General features: G+C 40.8%; 2 protein-coding genes across 3 annotated transcripts in view; both read right to left on the minus strand.

Annotated features, from left to right (window-relative positions):
• The window catches only part of slc34a2b (solute carrier family 34 member 2b), an 8637-nt gene extending 1926 nt beyond the window's left edge, over positions 1 to 6711 (minus strand). Inside the window, exons 1-12 of one of the 2 annotated variants that reach the window (XM_034880793.1) lie at positions 6611 to 6711; positions 6078 to 6129; positions 5851 to 5982; positions 5626 to 5754; positions 5316 to 5459; positions 4055 to 4166; positions 3749 to 3944; positions 3025 to 3120; positions 2018 to 2129; positions 1383 to 1550; positions 578 to 694; positions 349 to 473 (exon numbers count right to left, since the gene is read on the minus strand). In XM_034880793.1, the coding sequence (XP_034736684.1) occupies positions 349 to 473; positions 578 to 694; positions 1383 to 1550; positions 2018 to 2129; positions 3025 to 3120; positions 3749 to 3944; positions 4055 to 4166; positions 5316 to 5459; positions 5626 to 5754; positions 5851 to 5982; positions 6078 to 6123 (1377 nt within the window). In that variant the 5' untranslated portion in view covers positions 6124 to 6129; positions 6611 to 6711. The remainder of the gene's footprint in view (positions 1 to 348; positions 474 to 577; positions 695 to 1382; positions 1551 to 2017; positions 2130 to 3024; positions 3121 to 3748; positions 3945 to 4054; positions 4167 to 5315; positions 5460 to 5625; positions 5755 to 5850; positions 5983 to 6077; positions 6130 to 6610) is intronic. The other variant, XM_034880794.1, reaches the window with a different exon arrangement.
• Positions 6712 to 14720: 8009 nt separating this feature from the next.
• Positions 14721 to 20138, minus strand: LOC117950108 (chymotrypsin-like elastase family member 3B). The gene is made up of 8 exons (XM_034880832.1): positions 20080 to 20138; positions 19865 to 19953; positions 18953 to 19050; positions 18624 to 18752; positions 17383 to 17519; positions 15950 to 16092; positions 15486 to 15638; positions 14721 to 14919 (listed from the first exon to the last, which is right to left on the minus strand). The coding sequence occupies exons 1-8, from the start codon at positions 20120 to 20122 to the stop codon at positions 14902 to 14904; spliced, it is 810 nt and encodes a 269-aa protein (XP_034736723.1). The 5' UTR covers positions 20123 to 20138; the 3' UTR covers positions 14721 to 14901.
• Between the last annotated feature and the right edge of the window lie 959 nt (positions 20139 to 21097).

A 21097-nucleotide genomic window follows, 5' to 3' on the forward strand; every position in this document is an offset into this window, starting at 1 on the left:
CCCCCCCCCCCCCCCCCCCTCCTGAGGAAACCCATTTTGGCCGCTTGTACCCAATAGATTCTAATCACCATAAACTCTCTACATTTCAATATTGTGTGATGGGATAAATAAATGTATTTCTTTTTTGTTTTACACCTCTCCTCATAGAAATAAAAGTTAAGATATTTCACAAAAAATAAAAAACATTTAAACCTCATGTGGTCTTTTGTTGCTATTGGTTAATTTTGAAATATTTCCAATAGTTTGATATTGGACCAAACTGTTCGTCTGACCAAAAACAATGTTGCCATTCACAGTTGCTCGCTGCTAACAACAGCCCCATGAAGGAAACTTTGTACTGCATGTTACCTGCAGGGAGTTGGAGAGGGTTTCTCCGGGACTGGCCATGGCAGCAAGTATAGCAGTGGTTGTGGTTCCAATGTTAGACCCCAGGGTCAGGGGATAGGCTCTCTCCAGGCTAATGACACCAATACCTGGTGAAAGAACATTGACAAGATGTCAAAAAATTTGAAAATACAGTCAAGCATATATGTAAATATATATATATATATATATATATATACTTATATATACTTACCCACTAGAGGAGTTATAGCTGAGGTGAACACGGAGCTGCTCTGAACAATGAAAGTCATCCCGGCTCCCACCAACATCGCAATGTAGCCGGTAACCCAGGCGAAGGGGAAGGGGAAGTCTGTAGTCAAACAGAAAGAGGAAGTGGGCTATGAACCTGATGAAGTGAGCACAGTGTTAATGCACACATTAGACCAAACGACCGGTTTTATCACAGTGTTGTGTCTCCTTCATGCAGCAGGACTTGGACCTGGAGCCGAAAGAAACAGGGAGCCTGAACCTGTGTCGCTCATCAACCATCCCACTGGAGAGCTGAAGGACTGGGTTAAATAAAGTTGCTTATTCGGATTTAAATTTAATTTAGTTTGAACGATCTATTGTGGTTTCATAAAATCCACAATCAATTCCAGCTGCCCTTTGCTGTGTGTCATCTCAATCACATCTCTCTCCCCCATTCTTGTTTATCTACTGTCACTAATAAAGGGAAAAGCCCCCAAAAAGAATTGCACTTTATTGTGTGTTTTAGTGAAATATCAAGTACAATAACTGTAACTGCTTTGGGGTGAACTGTTTATGTAAGCAATGATCCTTTTAATAATGCAACAGGTGAGTGTAGTTGTACTACAACTGTTAGTACAGTTGTAGGATGTCTTTCATATCCAAGCGATATTGGTTTTGAAATATCTAATCAACATTGAATTGCAGAAAGTAATGGATTCGGAACCTTATGAATCCGAATGGAATCTGTTTGTGAAATCAGTGGCGATACCCGGCCCTAGAAGGCTATCAAACAAGCAGGAAATAGTTACCTGTGTTGAGCACCTTCTTGATGACCACGGCCACCTGTCCCTTTAGCATGGAGTTGAGCAGCTTGACGATGAGGATGAGGCAGGTGCAGAGGACGAGCAGAGACAGGGCCAGGAGAATGAGGCCCACGGCCAGGTCCGGCAGGTTTGCATTGACGAAGATGTGTTTGCCTGCAACAGACGGTCAAAGAGATGATTGGCATTTAAGCTTCCACTCTGGTCTCGCATCATGCCGCAGCCAAAAACAGCCTCATGTGCGTGACTCACAGCTCAATACCAGTTTCTGATGTAATGAAATTGAAAAATAAATGTTTCTAAAGCCAAGCACAAAAGAATTTACTTTAAATGGAGCAGAATACTTTGCCCATTTTATGGTCATGTGGTTTCATGTGCTTCAACAAGGCAGCGTGAATAGATGTATTGAGTAGGTAGACGGGTCAAGGGAGGGTATTAGCTGAGTCACTAGAACGACTCAAAGGTAGTCATTGTCCGGACATCAGAGGTTCTGGATGAAGGAGGTTGTTGTGTCTCATGTATCACTGAGTTTAGTGGATCAGATGCTCCTAATTGCTTTGTAAATGTTCTTTTTTTCTTTCTTTCTTTGAACCGTTGGTATTCACTGACGGAGGCACGCTTACATTTCTGTTGGTAATCGGTCCAAGACGAGTTCATCTGGGTCCAGGTCAGGTTTCCTTCGTCCCAGCAGACTGCGCCAGCAGTGCAGTTCTCCACTGTTGCGTTCCAGAAAGTCTAAAAGCAAAAACAGCTTTAAATGCCAGAGCAGCAGCAGGGGCGGAGCGCGGGGACGGCTTCTGGGGCTCCAGCCCTGAATTGTTTTCTGATAAAAAAAAGTGTTTTAGGGTTTTAAAAAAGCCTCAACTTTGTGTAATTTCCCCTCAGTCTCTCTGGCAACTATAACATCGCTACGTTTTGGTTTTTGAGCAGAGTTTTGAGCTAGTAGCGGTCTGGAATGCACTCAAGTGTTTTTAGCTCCAGTAGAAGAACTAATCACAGTGTAAAAACACAGCCAAACCGCGCATTTCATCAGCATTCTCGTAGACAACATGAGGCAGCATGTTCGCTCTACCCGTTGCTGGTAGTTGCCGTGGTTGTGTTAGTAGCTTAGTCTCAGAGAACTAATTTCCCAATCGGGCAGCAAAACATTGGCATCACTGTCGGTGTTTCCAAAGGTCTCTGTTTGCAGCCATTCAGCCTGCACAACCCCGCAGAACCATAACGTGTGGAGCCAAAGTTCTATTACTGGGGAAATATTGCCAATCATTCTGTGAACTATACTCCAGCTCAGTGGAACAAAGAGAGGAATCCCTACTCCACCTACATTATGTAGCCTAGGTTATCAATAATAACTAACATCCAACAATTTTTGCCCCTTTTTAGATGATGGGAGTGAAAATGAGTCAACCTCAACATTCGTTGTGTTCTGGTTTCAGACAGTCAGGATGCCGCCTCTACAAGAGGACTTTTCTTTGGCAACTTCTATGTTTTTCACAAAAGATGTACACATTTTTAGGCATTTTATTATCAATCTTGAAAAATAGTGCCTTTATCTGTAGAGTGTCTTGAGATAACTCTTGTTATGATTTGATACCATAAATGAAATTGAGCTCAATTGTTGATTTCTTACCGTGTTGGTCTCTTTTTTGCACCATACTTTGATCAGACTCTTGTTTCTGGCTGCTGGGTCACCAGTGGCGATGCCAGTGATAACAGATTTGTCCAGCTTAAAAGACAACAAACAAAATTGTAAAGACCTTTAAAAAAGCGTTCTTTATGGTAATGGTGCATATTTCTTGACCAGTGACTCTACCAAGGGTTATCTTAGTGAACTAAAACTATAACCAAAGAAAAAAAACTTAAGAAAAACTAAAACCTTCAAGAAAAACTCAAACTAAACTGAAACTATGTTTCTAGATTACAAAGAAAAAAAACAATTACAGCATAAATTATTAGAAATCATGATATTAAGATTCCAGGAAGATGAAACATCCAACATCATGGCTGTTCCTACACAGGTCTCCATAACCTGCATTTGAGAATGGGCGAATCAAATATCACGATCATTTTGACCAAATACATCAATGTCGATAGAACAGCGAGAAGAGTCTGGAAAGTTCAGAAAAGGACATCACTTCACTGAAATAGCTTAAAATCCAGGAAAAGACACCCCTTGTGCATATTACAATATCAAAAATGAAAGACATCTAGCCTCATATATCGATTTTTACATAAAAGCAATATGTTGCAAAGCCCCAACCTGTATTTTGTATGTATATGTAGCTACATACATCTGAGACAATATACTGGCCCCTAACTAAAACTAACCTAAACTGTACTAAGCTTGACTCTACCTGGATGATGGAGTTGGTGAGGGGGTCAGTGATGACGTTGAGCAGGTCGGGGGCGTCCTCCCCGCTCTGGATGTTAAAGGATTTGATTATGAGGCTGGTGAGTTTGTACAGAACACCGGTGGCGACTTCCAGGGGCAGAAGAACCAGCACGGATAGCCAGTTGAAGAAGTCGTGGACTGTAGCGCCAGCAAAGGCCCTGGAAGTGAAGGAACACACTCTTGAATGCACCAGACACTGTTTCTGGAGTGATCATCGTAGCTCAGCATTGTCTTTGCCCTGTCTTCATCATTCCATGCTCTGATTTACCTGCGGAACTCATTTCGGTCTCCGGCCTGCATCATGGCCACTATAGTGTTGGTGACAGATGTTCCGATGTTGGCACCCATGATGATCGGCACCGCAGACTGAACGTCCAGCACTGCAGAACAGAGGGGCCATTATAATGGTGTGTGATACGCTATAGTAGGGCTGCAACAAACCATTATTTTCATAGATGAGTAATCTGTTCAAAATCAGTCAATCAAAATGTATTTCTAAAGCCCTTTACAACTGGCAGGAATCCAAAGTTAAACAACAGAAAACAGGATTAAAAACATATCATACTATAGAAAGAGTGATCATAGAAAACAGTCAAATCAGAAAAGGTCACACGTCTCTTGTTCCAGACTCTCAGGGAAGCAGCTGCAGAAGCCCCCCCGCCCCGTTTATACCTTGACCATGGCACCTCTAAAACCTGCTGATTTTTGTGATTTAAGGCCTGGAAAACAACCACTAAAATCTCAAAATCTATTCTAAAACACACAAGGAGCCAGTGTAGGATGTCTGTTCATCTTTAGTTTATTTTTTCCAAAGTCTAAGATGACGTCTTCAAATGTCTTTTTGTTGTGTCCACAACTCAAAGATATTCAGTTTACTGCCAAAGAACAGAAAAGGGAAGAATATATTCACATTTAAGATTTAAGCTGGATTTGGAGAATATTTATTAAAGATAAACTAACTAAAACCATCAAATCATAGCTAAAGTTGTCATAGTGATTAAAAGAAGGTTTTCATTCCTCTCTGCAGCTCTAGACTACAGTAGGTCTGCCCGATATGAGCAAAATATGCCTTATGCAAACGCGCTGTTCAATATCGCAGTAACGATATTACTTGCAATACATAAACAGATATCAATGTGTACTCAGTTCTACTCCTTTCAGTATTCTACTAAAATACAACAAACTGCTCAAATGAAAGGAAATCCTTTCCAACATTCTTTTAGTGAACAAATGTAGAATTTAACAGGAAAGTCAGCACTAAAAAAGAGGGACAGTTACATTTTAATGTGCCTTTTTTAAATGATATTTTCTATCAACCAACACAAAAACTGAAATGTGTCTTTTGCGATATTTTTTCCACCTTTGGTGATGTGGTTGTTGATATCGCGGAAAAACGGTGCATTGTGCAGCCTTACACTACAGCTCTGTGCACGTGTCCGGGTTGAAAGAGCCGACTGATACAAGCTTGTGTGTGTGTGTGTGTGTGTGTGTGTGTGTGTGTGTGTGTGTGTGTATGTTACAGTACTTACACCCAGAGGACACCATGCTGACCACAATAGAGGAGGAGGTGCTGGAGCTCTGCACCAACACTGTGACTAACACCCCGATCACCAGCCCCGCCACAGGATTGGACAATATGACATTGTCCTGGAAGATGTCACCAGCAGCTTTGCCTGTGCACACACACACACACACACACACACACAGGTAAAAACAAAGCACTCCACGCACATTAAATAAGCAGCACCTTGTTGGACCTGGCATTATCAAGTAAATGAACAAAATGTGCAGTGATGGGTGATAAAGATCCAACGTATTAGATGTGATGTGTGAATCTACCTCCGACTAGCTGGAAAGCAGAGCTGAGAACATCCAGCGAGCAGATAAACAGGTAGAGAAGTCCCAGCAGCGTGACGGCCTTCAAAATACCAGTCAGCACTCTCATAATCTTCCCCTTTGTATCCAGCTCTGTGAGAAGAAAAAACCCATCCACAGAGTCCTGAATCAGAGCCAGTTTTTGTAAAGGCGTTCTCACACCGAGCAGAGAATGGAGAGCTGCCTCACCTGACCACTTGATCCCAGTGTCTTTGAGTTCTGGGAGATCCCAGGGATCTTCTGCATCTGGATCCTCATTGACCAGGTCCACGGTGGAGTGAGCCGGCAGGATGGCCACATCTTTAACCGGAACGTTGTCATCTAATGCAGGGCAGACACAAGGGGATGTTAGAGAAAGGGTGGCAACAACACAGCTTGAGCAGGTTATTTAAAGTATGCAAGGGCAAAGGACATACCAAGAGTGGGGGAGGAATCAGTCCCCACTTGTGGTCTTGGAGCCATGACTGGGGAAGGGGGGTGGACAGACAAAAAGTTACAATAAATGAATAAAGAAAGTCAGATATACATGTCATTGTACTATTGACGTATTTAGTAGTTTACTAATGGAGCATAAGCTGACGTTGATAAAGTGGAAATGTTGTCTAGGTGCTATCTTTGCAGGTCACCTTTTCAAAATAAAAGAACTATTTTTAAAGCAATGATTTTAGTCTGCAAACGATCTGTATAATAGTCATTATAACACAGTGGAATTATTTATTGACCATAGCCTCAACTCGATCACCTTTACAGTCGATCCAGTAGCACTAAATCTCCAAAATGACTTTAAAAAAAAAAAGAAAAAAGAAAAAACACAAAACATAAACGTGTCACTTCGGATTTCAGATAACTTAGAAAACTGCATATGACGCTTTAATTCCCCGCGCTCCCTGGATCTTAAACAGATTAGTCAGGTTTCCTGGAGAACAGAGCGGGGATGGCGAGTACGCACCTGCGGGCAGCGGAGCGCTCTGAGCGGGGAGAGGGACGCTTCACCCGGGCTACCTGTTGCTCTCCGCCAGGAAGAGGGCTGCTTTTATAGACACACACACACACACACACACACACACACACACACACACACACACACACGCACACACACACGCGGGCGCGCGCACACACGCACACACGCACACACACTCTTGTCTTGTCTCAGTTCATAGGTCGCGCACACGTGCATGCAGGGAGCAAGCGGCTGTGAGGACGGTGCTTCTGTAGAATATGTGGAGGTAAAACGAGTGAAATTATGTTAAAATCATACGTAACAATATTTAAGTAATTATGGGAGGATGGCTGGAATTAATAAACATTATAAGCCAAGTGTTGCATTGATAAATCTGACACTAAGAAGTTTATTTTTTATCAACAATACCATGTTGGTCGACTTAATTAGAGTTACAGCTAATTAAGAGCTAAACAAATACACCGCTCCTACATGCATAACATGGTATTGTCTCCAGGCTTTAGTCTTATCCACAGGTTCAGCCAAAGGCACAGGTGTTAACAGTCCATAATAATGGGGTTAAGGAAGCTGCCCCCTGGTGGTTGTTAATGTAAAACTCCCCTGCATTTCTTCTGAGTTCTTTGCAGTGGTGTGTGTGTGTGTATGTGTGTGTGTGTGTGTGTGTGTGTGTGTGTGTGTGTTTGTGGGGGGGGGGGGGGGGGGGGGGGGGGGGGGGGGGGTAGTTGCGTCTTTATAGATTTTACCCCGGATATTTTAATGTTACACAAAATATTGGAGCAGCGCCATCTTCATTGTTATTTTTGAACAGACTACTAACTAATTAAATGGTTGTCAGCAACATCAACCAATCAACATGTATTTATTTACAGCAACCAGCAGGAATCCGTGGTGCTTTACGTCAAGGAACAAGGAACAAGGATAAAACCTAACATGCAGGAGCCTGTAATCATAAAAGGATCAAACAAAGCATGCAGTAAAGGCTTTAGGATTTAAGGATTTATTAAAAAGCCATTCTTTATGAATCTGTGACAGTGCTCTCAGGGGGAAAGTGGTTCCAATTGTCATTTGTCAAAACTTTCTGTATTTTCTGTTTGTGTATTCTTTGTTACATAATGGATACTTTAGTCCAGGGACCTGAGGCCAAGGAGCCCTCAGCTGGAAGAGAGACAGAGTAGAGGTATCTTATACCAAACTGGGCCAGAGGGATGAAAACAAATGCCTGTGAAACCCAGGGGCGGTTCTAGGATCAGACCTTTAGGGGGGGCTCAGAGTTACCCCCCCCCCTCTTGAGGCACTAAAATTAATCCCATAAAAAGAGGAGCTGAGATGGAATTTAGGTTCTGAAATGGTGAATCCTTAACCCTTGTGTTGTCTTCCCGTCAACCATGAAAAAAAGTTCTCACTTTTTCTGACATTTTTGTCACTTTTTCAATGTTGTGTGTGCTTTTTTAGCTTTTCTTTAATCAGGATTGTAAAGACATTTAAACTGAACAATATTAGAGGGAAAAAAACAGTCTTTGTTTGAACTGCTCATAACTCATGTCCACGCAAAGACCATACGCTGGAATTAATTTTAGCCTTTTTTTTTGAGTCGCGAATCAGTGTTCTCTATCATATAGATTAATGGTTGGTCTTTGCAAGTTGTCATTTAAAACAACGTGTATAATTTATAGCTCTTGTTTTATGCATAATCCATATCTTCAGGCCTGATAATGCATGTGCACACGCACGCACGCACACACACACACACACATACACACACACACACACGCACACACACACGCACACACACACACAAACACGCACACACATGCACACATTTCTTGCTGATTATTAAGCCTGAGCTGAGTTTATAGCACAGATATGGCTGAGATATGACTGAAACAATTTAGCGAATTACAATAATAAATTGAAATAAATGGTGTGAATATGAGTCAACAAGAGCACCTGTCTCCACAACATCATCTGTTGAGTGTTTGCTGGTTGTTTATTTGTGCTTTTGAATGCAACCTGAAACAGTCAGAGAATTATATTTTTCTCATGCTCATCCGCAGCTCCGTTCCTCCGCTCCGTCTTTTAAAAATGAGTTGGGAAGCCAAAGCCAAACTTTTCCTTTTACTGGCATCAAACAAAGAGAAAAGTCCTCCCCTCGTATATATACTAGAGAACTTCCTTGTTCTATGAATAAATATTTACTGCATGTATTTGACCAATCAGCGATAATCCGCCCTACAAACCCCACCCTGAAGGGTCCTGTACTCTCAGAAAGTACCACCGATCAGGGGCAACTTGGGGGCAGAATAAAGCCCCCCGAGACCTTTATTTAAACCCTGGTCCCATCGGTTGAAACCCGGCCAGTTCCTTTGGAAGGTTCCTGGTTCCTGAGTTGGTGATTAAGCCAGAATGATGTTCCAGTTACTGGTCAATAGATTTAATGCTGCACTAAAAAGAGTTTACTGAGTTCAGCTTTAAATACTCAAAGCACTAGATAATGATGATGATACTACATATTTGGAATACTTGTTAGTAAGCAGGGAAGTGGATTTATTGGTACTGGTTATGTTTATGAAATGAAGCCCAAAATAGGTTGCATATGTAGAAATCGGCAACTAGAAGGGTTTGTCGTGTCTTTGCCTGGAACGCTACCAAGTCGTGACTTGAAGTTTTAACTTACGGGCAAAAAACTGGGTCTGGGGTGGTCGGGGTCATCTGAACCGTTGTGCGCTGAAGTGGTGCAAAGGCTCATGGGAAAAAAAATACAAAATACATATATGTTTATATCTGGCTTTTAGTTTTGGATTGTTGATTTGGTGTTCATAATGATCTAGGGGGGGGGGGGGGGCGGCGAGGGACATAATGATTAGTCATAGTACATTGGAGCATGAACTACACATGTTGGAATTTACAACCTATGCTATGTCATTCTTTGTTTCACTGGAATTAATGTAATAAATAATGAATACATTGTTTTATAACTATACTGTCACAAAGAAAATTGTAGTTTTAGTAAGTAGAGCCCAATGTTCCATATTTAACATATTTCAACAAATGTTAAGTAAGTTTTCTAATGAGTTTTGGTAATGACTAATAATGTGTTTTTATTCTCCGTGTGTTTTTATTTTAGCACTTACCTGTTTTATCATGTAGCACTTTGGGATTTGCGTAAATATAAAGTGCATTACAAATTAAATGTAGTAATATTATTATTATAAAAAACTTGATTTGTCTCCTACATCAACTCTCCAGTCTGTGTTAATACAACGTGGCCGGTTCACTTTGGAAAAACTAGTAAAGTCAACTTATTTGAGATAACAGTGTGCAGCACATAGCTGATTAAATAACCATTGATAAGCAGTTATTGATGACTGTTTGTTATGAGCAGTAATATTATTATTGTTAGTCTCTGATTGGTTCCAACAGGGGTTCTTGTTGTGGCCTTGACCTCTCCACAGCCCACACAGTAACGTGTGGGCTGCTCCACTCCAGCTTCTCTGGGTGGCGCACGCTGATGTGTAAGGAAGCATCTTAAAGTGCATTTATTTTACACCTCTCCTAGTTATTGATTGACTAACATATTAGGTGAGGTAGTTTAATCCAATGTTTTTTTTTTCCCAGAAGACCCACATACCATGAAAGGTCAGCTGATCTTCACTCCAACCTTTGGTATGGAGCCGTCATCGTCCCTCCCTCCACCCACACGCTTATCAAAATACTTTCTACTTCTGCTTGTTACTATGTTGAATGCCCGGAGCGACCTTTTGAACAATATTTCTCTAGCTGTTAAATTACCTTTTTTTTTTTTTTTTGATTTTTCACAAAACACATTGTGACATGTCTTTCTAATTCGTCTTGTGTGCTCAAAATCCCATCGTGCCATGGGAGTTGAACATATTAATTGAACCACAGAGAATTATTCTATAGGGCACACATCACCTGGTGGAGCGTGGGCCCCATGTGCAGTGGCTCAGTCCTCGCCGCGGCAGCTGCAGGTTCAGTTCCGAGATGCATGTCGTCCTCTCTCTCCTCCTTCATGTCTAAGCTGTCCTATTATATATAGGCATAAAATGCAAAAGAAAATATATTTAAAACAAAATAGAGGGTCTGGTGGTGCTAGTAGCCCACACAATGATCACAAGGAATATTGAATATAGAGTAAAATCTTAACTGGACACCTCTACACCTCATATGTTTCTGCAGTCTATTTTTGTAATTTCATGTCAATATTATCTGTCTCTGTGCCACGTTGTGTGAGACTCTTTTTCAAGGGTTTAAATGTTCAAAAAATCCCATCATGCATATACTTTATCCTCCTATGACCCATCTACGCCCTCCTAATGTTTTGTATTCCATCCGTTATGGCAGCAGAGTCAATGATTGCCTGCGGGGTCATTGAGTTGATGCCACCCCTCTGCCATGCTGGAACAGTCCACTGAGGGTTTGGCCTGTTATTGCTGCTGGGAGCCACCCTGTAGTACTACGCTGGGAGCAGGCTGGAATCATAAAACCATAAAGGTGTAGGAACTCGTCCTAACTGGCTGAGTCCCAGAGGGCAGCGAGGCCGAGCAGCTACAGTGTCAAGGTTTCAGCCAAACTGACAGTGAATGTACATGTGATGGAAAGAAGAAATGCATGTGACGTGCTGCAGGCCACAGGGACCTTTAAGACCTTTTTTTTTTTTAAGACCATTGTGAATTCACTTTAAGTCATATCACAACATCCAAAACAAAGTCAGATGTCACAGTGCGGAAACATTCTCTGAAAAAATTCCCTGAATTCTTCATTTCTATTATAGGACTGGTGTCTAGATTGGCTGCAAAATAACTTGCATCTTGGTCTCGTTTGTAGTCATAAGAAAGAAAATTATATTTGGACTATCAACAGAAAGAACTACAACCCCACAGAAATAAAAAGCAACAATGTTCTATATCGCCGCGGGTACTTTTCAATGAGCATTACAAAAAATGTAGACATGGTGAACATTATCTAAGACCCAGGAAACATCTAAAAACTGGTTTATAACACAGCAGACATGTCAGCATTAATAAGAACATGTATTTTCACTCAACCCAACCGTGCTGCCACTTGTGTTTCTACTGTGTCGATGTGTAGTAATTTTTTCTTCTTCTAATGCCTGTATTACATTTGTACACTGTATTTATCAACGGAATTGAAGAGTTTTATTTGTTTTACTACTTTTTGTATTTGCATTGTTGACTGTAATCTTCTTATTTTTTTATTTTTTTAGGGAGACAGTTTGAAGATGTGTCCATGGACAGCGGATGAAAAAGAGCCTTTTGGCTAATTCTGGTGCAGTTACAGCGATGTTAATTAATGTACACCGTCCCTGTCAAATTAATTAATTAAATAAAAAAATAGGACACAACGCTTTAGCGAAATTAACATTTATTAAGGCCTAAAAAAACTCCTCTTCTCTCATCTGGACTACGATGGCTGGACAGACCACCATTCAGAAAGATTTTAGTTACACTGAAACTGTTACTGTCACTGTTAAAGTGAGTTAGGACAAAAAGTAAGGCTGCTCCATTATGAAAAGAAATAATCATTATCACAATTGTTTTGGTGAATATCGGAATCACGATTATTTACCATGATTATTTATTGGCTTTTGGAATGACGTTGAAGTCATTGAACTTAAAAAACAAGGAAAACACCTTGAATTGTAACATTTCCCTGAACACTTTTCCCCACTCCCCCCCACCACAAGAGTTTACTTGCAACATGTAAAGTGCAAAATAGTGTTTTTCCTTGATTACATTGTTTTTGTGATAGTTACGAGGCGAAATTCACAGTCCAAATTTTATTCATTACACAGCCCTAGGCTTCTGTTTAAAACTAGTTAAAGGGGAATAGCTTTTTTTTTTGTCTGCAATCCCCCCCGCTGACAGGCGCTGCAATATCCCTGCACACAAAAACAACCCGACATAAGAACAGCTTCTTTCACAATGCCATCACCATACTGACGGGCAACTGGGGGGGGGGGGGGGGGGGGTCATCCTCCCTTTGGCCACCCACCCACCTCTCTATACATTGCATACTTATCATTCCATATACACGTTGCACATCTTACTATTACTTTTTGCACTTTACATCTCCTCTACATGTACTTGTCTTAATATTATGTATATTTGTATTTGAATATTATGTTGACGTCCCGATATATGTATATCTCTATTGTACAGTATGTGTCTGTAAAACTATTTGTCTACTGAATATTTACTACAACATGTCTTTTAGTTGAATATATAGACAGTTAATAATAATAATCTGTACTTTTATTGAACCCCCGATGGGGAAATTACAATTTACACTTTTGTTAGTAATCACTACACACACGCTCAGGACCTATTCATGCACAAATGGGGAGATGTTAGAATGGGGGGGCTGTCAGCTGGACCAGCACCCTGAGTGGATGGGGGGGTACAGTGCCTTGCTCAAGGGCACCTGGCAGTGCCTAGGAGGTGAAGTGGCATCTCTCCAACAGCCCATCCACACTCCGTACAGGGACTTGAACCACAACCCTCCGGTTCCCAATCCAACTCTCTATGAGCTGAGCTACTGCCCCCCCCAAACAGTGTGTGAGTGTGTGTCTTTCTTCTTTTCTGCCCACTGGATGGAGCTGCTGTGATGCTGTCGGCACTAGGCAGGCTCCCACATCCACCAGCAGATGGGGATAAATCAACGCCCAAAGGTTGGTGTTCCTGTCATGGTTAGAAGCAGAACCTCACTCCCCAGTGTAGTCTTACTGTTTGGTTTTACAGTATTTGAATAAGCACAAGCTCTAAATATTTCATTTAAAGGTGACATTCAAGTAATGGATCATGAGTATACTCCAATAATAAAATATGGGCCAGTACTTTTGCATTAAGTGTGTTTTCATGTCAATACTATTGTACTGTTACTGTAGACTGTGCGTTGTTACTATGGCTGGGTTACAAATTCGCATGTTAAAATCAATGTTTGTTTGAATGTTGTGATATTGATAAAATCCTGAACTTTATCTTCAAATGTATATCTACTCCCTTCTCTTTTCTTTTTCTTACAGCGCCCGTGTTCATGCTCATTTTCAGGTTCATAATTGCATTTTTAAGGTTGTACCAGAATGTGTTTTGTGTATTATTACATTCTATCATGCTAAAAAAAGCACAGTCTGTTTCCACAAACTAGATGTATATTTGTCAAAAGTAGCTCAAAATGCTCCTCTTATCTTATGCAGCAGACGGCGGAGGTCGTGCATCCCGGTAACCTGCTGCTGCTGGTAATCTGGGGGGAAATGGCTCGGCTCCACCTGGTGCAGCATCAGACACTATGTTCACCAGCCCTGACACTTGGCCGACCTTGGTCATGATTGATTGGAAATACTGATTCATAAGTCCTCCACCCACACACACACACAGCCATTCCTCATTCTTCTTATCACACAACAATGCATTTTTACAGAGATGAATCTTTCTACACTTATGTGGTTGCTCTTTTTGTTTTAACATACACGTGATGCAACTTAGGTACTTAACCTGGGGTGTCAGACTCTATCTAGGACCACACTAAAAACTGAGAATCACATCTAGGGCCAGACGTGTATGGTTTATTTATATGCTTATTATCAAAAAAGTAAATGATTTTTGACTATAGAATTGCATGTCCCATTCTCTTTTAGCATCCAATTTGGCCCGTATAAATCCCTAAAAAAATGGAAGTCAAGCAAAAACAATCATTTTGATTCATTGTGAAAAGGCCGACCCACAAAAACCTCTGTCACAGGCCTGAATATGCAAACTCTGTGACTGTGTGCTTATTTCTGAGTCCTTAAAGTTGGCGAACCCTTTCCCATCTGTTTGGTTTGGTGCAGAACTAGGTGGGCAACATTTATTGTTAACCTAAATTGATTTGAGCACTTTGAGATTTCTTTTTGAAATGTAAAGGGCATGATAAATACAATTTATTATTATTATTATTATTATTATACGCAGGCCAGATCGATATTTGCGAGGGACCTGACTTTGGCCCTTGAATTTCTACACGATTATGTGCCATCGATTAAAAATAAAAGGTCCAGTAATTTACAACCAGATGCGTCTTGTTAAAAGACAGGAATGTTTATTGAACAGTATGCGATGATTTAAATGCATTGTATCTTCTTTTATTCAAATGTTTTTCAGTAATTACAGATATATTGTTGTGAGTCTGACCCTGATGAACAGGGAAAATATTGGGACTTGGGATCTCATTATCAATCAAGTGGTGTCCAGTCCAGCAGATCTTCAGTACCGCAGCATGACCTGAAGAGAAAAACATAACTTATTGATCTATGAAATGTTCTGTCAGTGACATGTCTGTGTCTCTACAGATGTGAGCTGTGACTGTAGATCCGAAATCTTCAACAGGGGGTCAGGGGTCCTTAGGGGGGTCCTTACAGTAACTGGAGGGGTCCCAAAGTTAATGCTTAATCATTTAAAAAACGTTTCAACAGTAATATGTCTGAAAATATATATAAACATGGATCCAATATATTTTTTGCAAAAGATAAATTGGCCTATTGTTGATTTTTAACATTGATGACTTATTGGCCTGTGTGTATAACATCAAAACATGATGTATAAATATATGAATATGTCAATAATAATTATTGTAATACCTTAGTATTGTATGTACCATCAAATGGTATGTGTAAAGGCCCTAGGCCGCCCTACACGTTTTTGTAGCCCCAATTTAATATGCCACTCAATTTCATTCAATATGTGTTGGGGGTTCATACTCCATCTCTCTTTCAGCTAAGGGGTCCTTGGCTGAAATATGTTAAGGACCCCTGCTGTAGATGAAATAGGACAAGTATTGATTCACTCACTTCGCTGAGCCACTCAGAGAAGGCAGAGATGCGGGTGAAGACGGTGGGTTTCTTCACTTCATTGCACACACGAGAGGAAACAAAGCTGGCTACACCCTGGACGTACCACCTCCCATCCTGACCCAAACAGTTGAGAGGACCACCAGAGTCTCCCTGAGACGGAAACGGGAACATAGTCACAGTGTAAAGTAGCGGACCTTGTTCACAGCTGGTAGTTTAATGCAGTGACTCCCACCCAGGGGTACATGGAAAGATTGTGGAGCAGGTCATCTAAGTGATGAAAGAATGAATGATTTGAATAAAGGAATAGATCAGCTGTAACACTTGAACATTGCAGTTGTATAAAAGTGCTAAGCAAGCACATACGTTTAAATGATTTCCTAAAAATTAATGGAGAAAGACTAAAAAGGTTGGGAACTGCCTTTGATAACAACTAGTGGTTTTTCTGTTGTTGCCTCACGCACATTGCATCCAGAAACAACGTCTCCTCCTGCACAGATCATGGTGCTCTTGACAGTGATGCCCCACCAGTCGCTGCGGCTGCACACGCTGTACTCCACCACAGGCAGCAAGGCCTGCTGCAGCCTGTCAGGCATGGGGCCATGGGCTGAAACACACACACACACGCGCACACACACACACACACACACACACACAAGCTAAGGTTAAGTGAGATACATATAAATATATAAACGCAAGCAGCTCTACAATGCAAGGACTGGCCATCGACAGCTAGCTTAACGTTAGCCTTGGTGAGTAACTTAAGCTACCTCTCCACTTGTCCCGACCAGACCCAGTTAGCACCGCTTATGCATTAGCATTCTTCTTTATATTGGCATAGCCATTGAGGTACACATTTGTAAGCGTGATGTGTACAAAAATTAATAAAAAATAAAAACAATTTTCTCTAGATAAATACTTATTTACATCCATCTGGAAAAATATGCTAATCCGCTGTATCCTAAAAACAATAGGCCTATAGGCTATATTAATAGCCCGTTTCCCAACCTGTACCTCTGTTTCCGACTCAAAACAAAGATGGCAGCCCGCCGACTACGTTCAGATGAAAGGAAACAAAGTTGCAACTTTGGGACTTACTTAAATTCTTTTTCATTCAGCGGAAGGACTATATTTTTCATCCAGGTGATTAGGAGAGTCTTGAAGATTCTGAAAACAGCGGTAAGTGTTTTAAATGACGTTCTGGGTTTTTCAAAGAAACGATGGATCCATATAGTAGGCTATGCTAATACATGACATGCTAATATATGAGATGCACTAACTGAGCCTGGTACTAGGCCTAGTACTAGGTCTGGTACTAGGCCTTGTACTAGGCCTGGTACTAGGCCTGGTACTAGGCCTGGTACTAGGCCTGGTACTAGGCCTGGTACTAGGTCTGGTACTAGGCCTGTTTGTTCACCAAACTCCCGGTCAGCAGTTCTCAAGTAGTCTACAAAGTAGAATATTATGTAGCCTAGCCTATCAGCACTTTACTTGAGTATTTCCAGTTTATGCAACTTCATATCTCTATTACCCCTACTACAGGGGCAAATACTTGTAGCCTACATTTACCCTACATATGTCTGAGAGCTCTAGATACTTTTTTCTTAGATTACAACCTGTCCTGTCCAGTGAAAACAATGTATTTTCAATTTTTTCTGATAAACTGAAAGGTGTCCTGTTTCTTTTGTGGGTTCAGAAATTCTTGGATTAGTTGGAGCAATTGTAAATGGTTTATGTCAACCAATGCTCACAAAAAAGTTACAACTGAGTTCTAGGCAACATTTTCACCTGTCTGATCCTGAAGCACCCATTCCTTTTCTAGCCAAATGAAACCCTGCAGTGATCTGCAGCAATCAGTGCAAAGTCAGGATGACAGGTGAGGACGCAGGGACATTACTGTAAAGGTTGCCCCAGCCGGAGATGTAACATGCTGTCCCGTGGGGGGGGATCTCTCCAGCCTCTGGAAGACAAGCCACGCCAACGCTGTCGTTCATAATGGGGCTCTTATCCAGTTTCAGCAGGGCAAGATCGTTGCTGTGAGAAAAACGTCATTATATATACATTTATTATAGGTAGATTTTCACAGATTGAGTGGAACTTCCTATTTAAAAGTCCCATGGCAAAAAACGGTGAAAAAATTTCCTTTATGAGGTTTTTTAACATTAATATAAGTCCCCCCAGCCTGCCTATGACCCCGTTGTGGCTAGAAATGGAGATGGGTGTAAACCGAGCCCTGGGTATCCTGCTCTCTCTTCAAAAGCTACAGACTCAGAAATGTCACATACTAAGGAAAGCTCATTGTGGGACTGGCTCTAGTGGCTGGAATTCTGCACCAAGGCTGAGTTATGGGAAAGAGACTTCAGATACAGTATCAGGGGACCACTAAGGTCTATATAAAAGAGACTTCAGATACAGTATCAGGGGACCACTAAGGTCTATATAAAAGAGACTTCAGTTACAGTATCAGGGGACCACTAAGGTCTATATAAAAGAGACTTCAGATACAGTATTAGGGACCACTAAGGTCTATATAAAAGAGACTTAGATACAGTATTAGGGACCACTAAGGTCTATATAAAAGAGACTTCAGATGCAGTATCAGGGGACCACTAAGGTCTATATAAAAGAGACTTCAGATACAGTATTAGGGGACCACTAAGGTCTATATAAAAGAGACTTCAGATGCAGTATTAGGGGACCACTAAGGTCTATATAAAAGAGACTTCAGATACAGTATTAGGGACCACTAAGGTCTATATAAAGGAAACTTCAGATGCAGTATCAGGGGAACCCTAAGGTCTATATAAAAGAGACTTCAGTCACAGTATTAGGGGACCACTAAGGTTTATACAAAAGCATCCAAAGACCACCATTTCATGGGACCTTTAAGCAAGCTTAGATCGTTCATTGAGACTATTTTTATGGACTTTATCGATAACATGAATTCATTGATTCCCTTTCTGCATACTATACTATATATGGGTAAATTGGTTACAGTATGCCATTTACTTAATACTGTAGGTTCTTCTGCTTACAGGTGTAATTTAACACTATTATGCGTATGAAGTCTTCCAACGGTGATACAAAACGAGGGAATTCATTGATTTGCAACCTAGATTTTTTATATAATAAACTCACCCAGCAGCCACAAAGTTAATGTCCCAGTTGGGGTGGACGATGATGCGCATAATATCTCTGATCTGTTCCGTGCCCTCCTCCTGGCTCATGTCGTGCTCCCCCAGGACCACACGGTACACATCTCCTGGCCTGTAAGACACCTCACTTCAGCTTACATTCCCCTGTGTTCTATGCCTCATATTTCTGCACAATTCTCTAGATTTCATTTGTATCACACTATATTCCAACATTGGTTCTGTATGCTTGCTTCAGGAAATCCTTGACGTCGGTCTCTAGCTCTCACGTGTTATCCCTTAAGTCACACATTAGGTATCTTGTCTTATTGTTACCAGATGCAGTGTCCAGCCGTCAGCACCCAGCGAGGTCCAATCAGAGTCCCTCCGCAAGTGTGATGGAAACGGCTCCCGTGCTTCACCTGCAGGGAGATCTGTGCAAAAAAACGTGAGTAATTAGAATTTAATTCTAATAAAAAAGGGTGTAGTTACCCTTAGATCTGTGAAATGTATCAACATCATATGATATTGTGATACAAGAATAGATATTGTCTTAGATTTTGGATATTATAATATGCTGTGCTGTCTTTTCCTGGTTTTAAAGGCCAGATAACAGTAAAATGATGTAACTTCCTGAACTTACTTCCTACCTAACTGTTCTGGCTGTTCTATTATTTGTTTTTACCCACCTAGTCATTATATCCATGGTCCTGAGATTTATTTATTTATCAAAAATCTAATTGTGTGAATATTTAGTGAAAGCACCACTAGTCAACTCCACAATATTGTTGCGACATCGGTATCGAGGTATTTGCTAGGGCTGCACAATAAATCGCATTTTAATCGAAATCACAATATGGAATATCCAAATCACAGGGGTTGGAGAGGGGAGGGAGTTTGCAATATTTGTTGAAGGCAAAATATGTGTCAAAGCATTGTGAATGAAGTATTGTGATGCTGTAGTGATATCCCAGTCAAATCAAACCTACAGACTAAAGAAAAACATCTTTGTTTCGTAGAGATCCCTGCAATAAATCACACCATAATCATTTAAAACATTTTTCTTAAATATGCATCAATGAAAAGAAAAATAATGATGCAAAAATCATCAATACCTTGAATATTGTGAACCACACACAACACAATATCAGTCAAAATGAGCAAAAACAAGTAGATATTTCCCTCATATCTTACAGTCCTGCTTTAGGTCTAACATATAGTGAATTGAAAACATTGGGCTCACAGTACCTGCCAAGGCCAGCTATGGGGGCGAGCGTCCTCTCCATTCACCACCCTGTTGGTATCAGGCTTGACAGCAGGTGTACCACATCCCAAAACTACAAACACATAACAATGAACTCTATAACTGAATTGAATTTAGTGCTTAATCTAGCCACATTTTGTAAGAACCTTTCCAACTTTTTTGTTCAGTGTGATTTCTCTAGCTAAGCCATGCTACTCACCATATGCTACCTGGAGCAGCAGCAGGGACAGTGTCAGCATCATGGTGTAAGTCTTGAGATAAACACACGCACACACACACGCTCTCTCTCTCTCAGCTCAGATCCGCTCTCTTAAACATTCTCTGATTCTGTCAACCTAAGCACAGATAACTTGAACCTGTGGAACATTTTTATCAGCGTCTACTGCCGTGGCTGGGAAAAACGTCTTGTTCCACAGACGCATACGTTGGCTAGAACACTGATCTTTCCATGCATGCAAAAAAGGAGATTCTCAATATACTAACGTATGTGTAGTATACAAATTTTCGAACAGTCTTGTACTGTGTCTGTACAGATATCCCAGTGCACCATTTTGCAATAAAATAGAAAATAATAGTGGTGAATAGGATATACAGCCTAGGTAAAAAGTTGAACTAAAGAGAAGTTTTTTGACTTAATAATAAAAAAAAATTAACCAGTGGTGGATAAAGTATACAGATGTACTATCCATAGTTTAGAAATACTCTGTTACCTTTAAAGTTTGGCATTCAAAATATTGCTTAATTAAAAGCATGTAGTACAGTATTATCAAAATAATGTCTAAATGATCAAAAGGTAGCTGCTTTTCACCATACATAACTGTAATGGCTTTGCATTGTGGGAAAATATTACATGTTGTCTGCTTGGCCATACTGTAAACTGATGGAAATCACAAACAACCTGAACTTACATAATGATATGGAATAGTTTTTTTTTCCTGCACGGGCTATAATTCTGCATCACTCTGCAGCACAGGTGTACATTTACAGTTGAATATAATGCCAGGGTTGCACATTTACATTATACTGTTTGTCACACAGTAAGGGGAAGGGATGCATTGGACATTAATTGAAGGCAGCATTCCATAGTTGGCATTTGTGAAGCAAAGAACACACCTTCATGAATGTAACCACAAGGAGAAAGAACTCATGTTACTGCTGACATTACACCAAGATCTCTGGCAAGAGCGCAATGGCAGCTAATTACAGATGGGTGCGTA

Source organism: Etheostoma cragini, chromosome 9 (assembly GCF_013103735.1).
Source record: "Etheostoma cragini isolate CJK2018 chromosome 9, CSU_Ecrag_1.0, whole genome shotgun sequence".
In the NCBI taxonomy this organism is placed as follows: Eukaryota; Metazoa; Chordata; class Actinopteri; order Perciformes; family Percidae; genus Etheostoma; species Etheostoma cragini.

What these genes read in the sequence shown, in the direction of transcription:
- LOC117950108 (XM_034880832.1), bottom strand. Translation starts at nt 20,122, where the DNA reads ATGATGCTGACACTGTCCCTGCTGCTGCTCCAGGTAGCATATG. An exon ending in ACGGCTGGACACTGCATCTG is followed by an intron (nt 18,753 to 18,952) that starts GTAACAATAAGA and finishes GGTGTCTTACAG; the next exon opens with GCCAGGAGATGTGTACCGTG. An exon ending in CGGCTGGGGCAACCTTTACA is followed by an intron (nt 16,093 to 17,382) that starts GTAATGTCCCTG and finishes TGTGTGTTTCAG; the next exon opens with CCCATGGCCCCATGCCTGAC.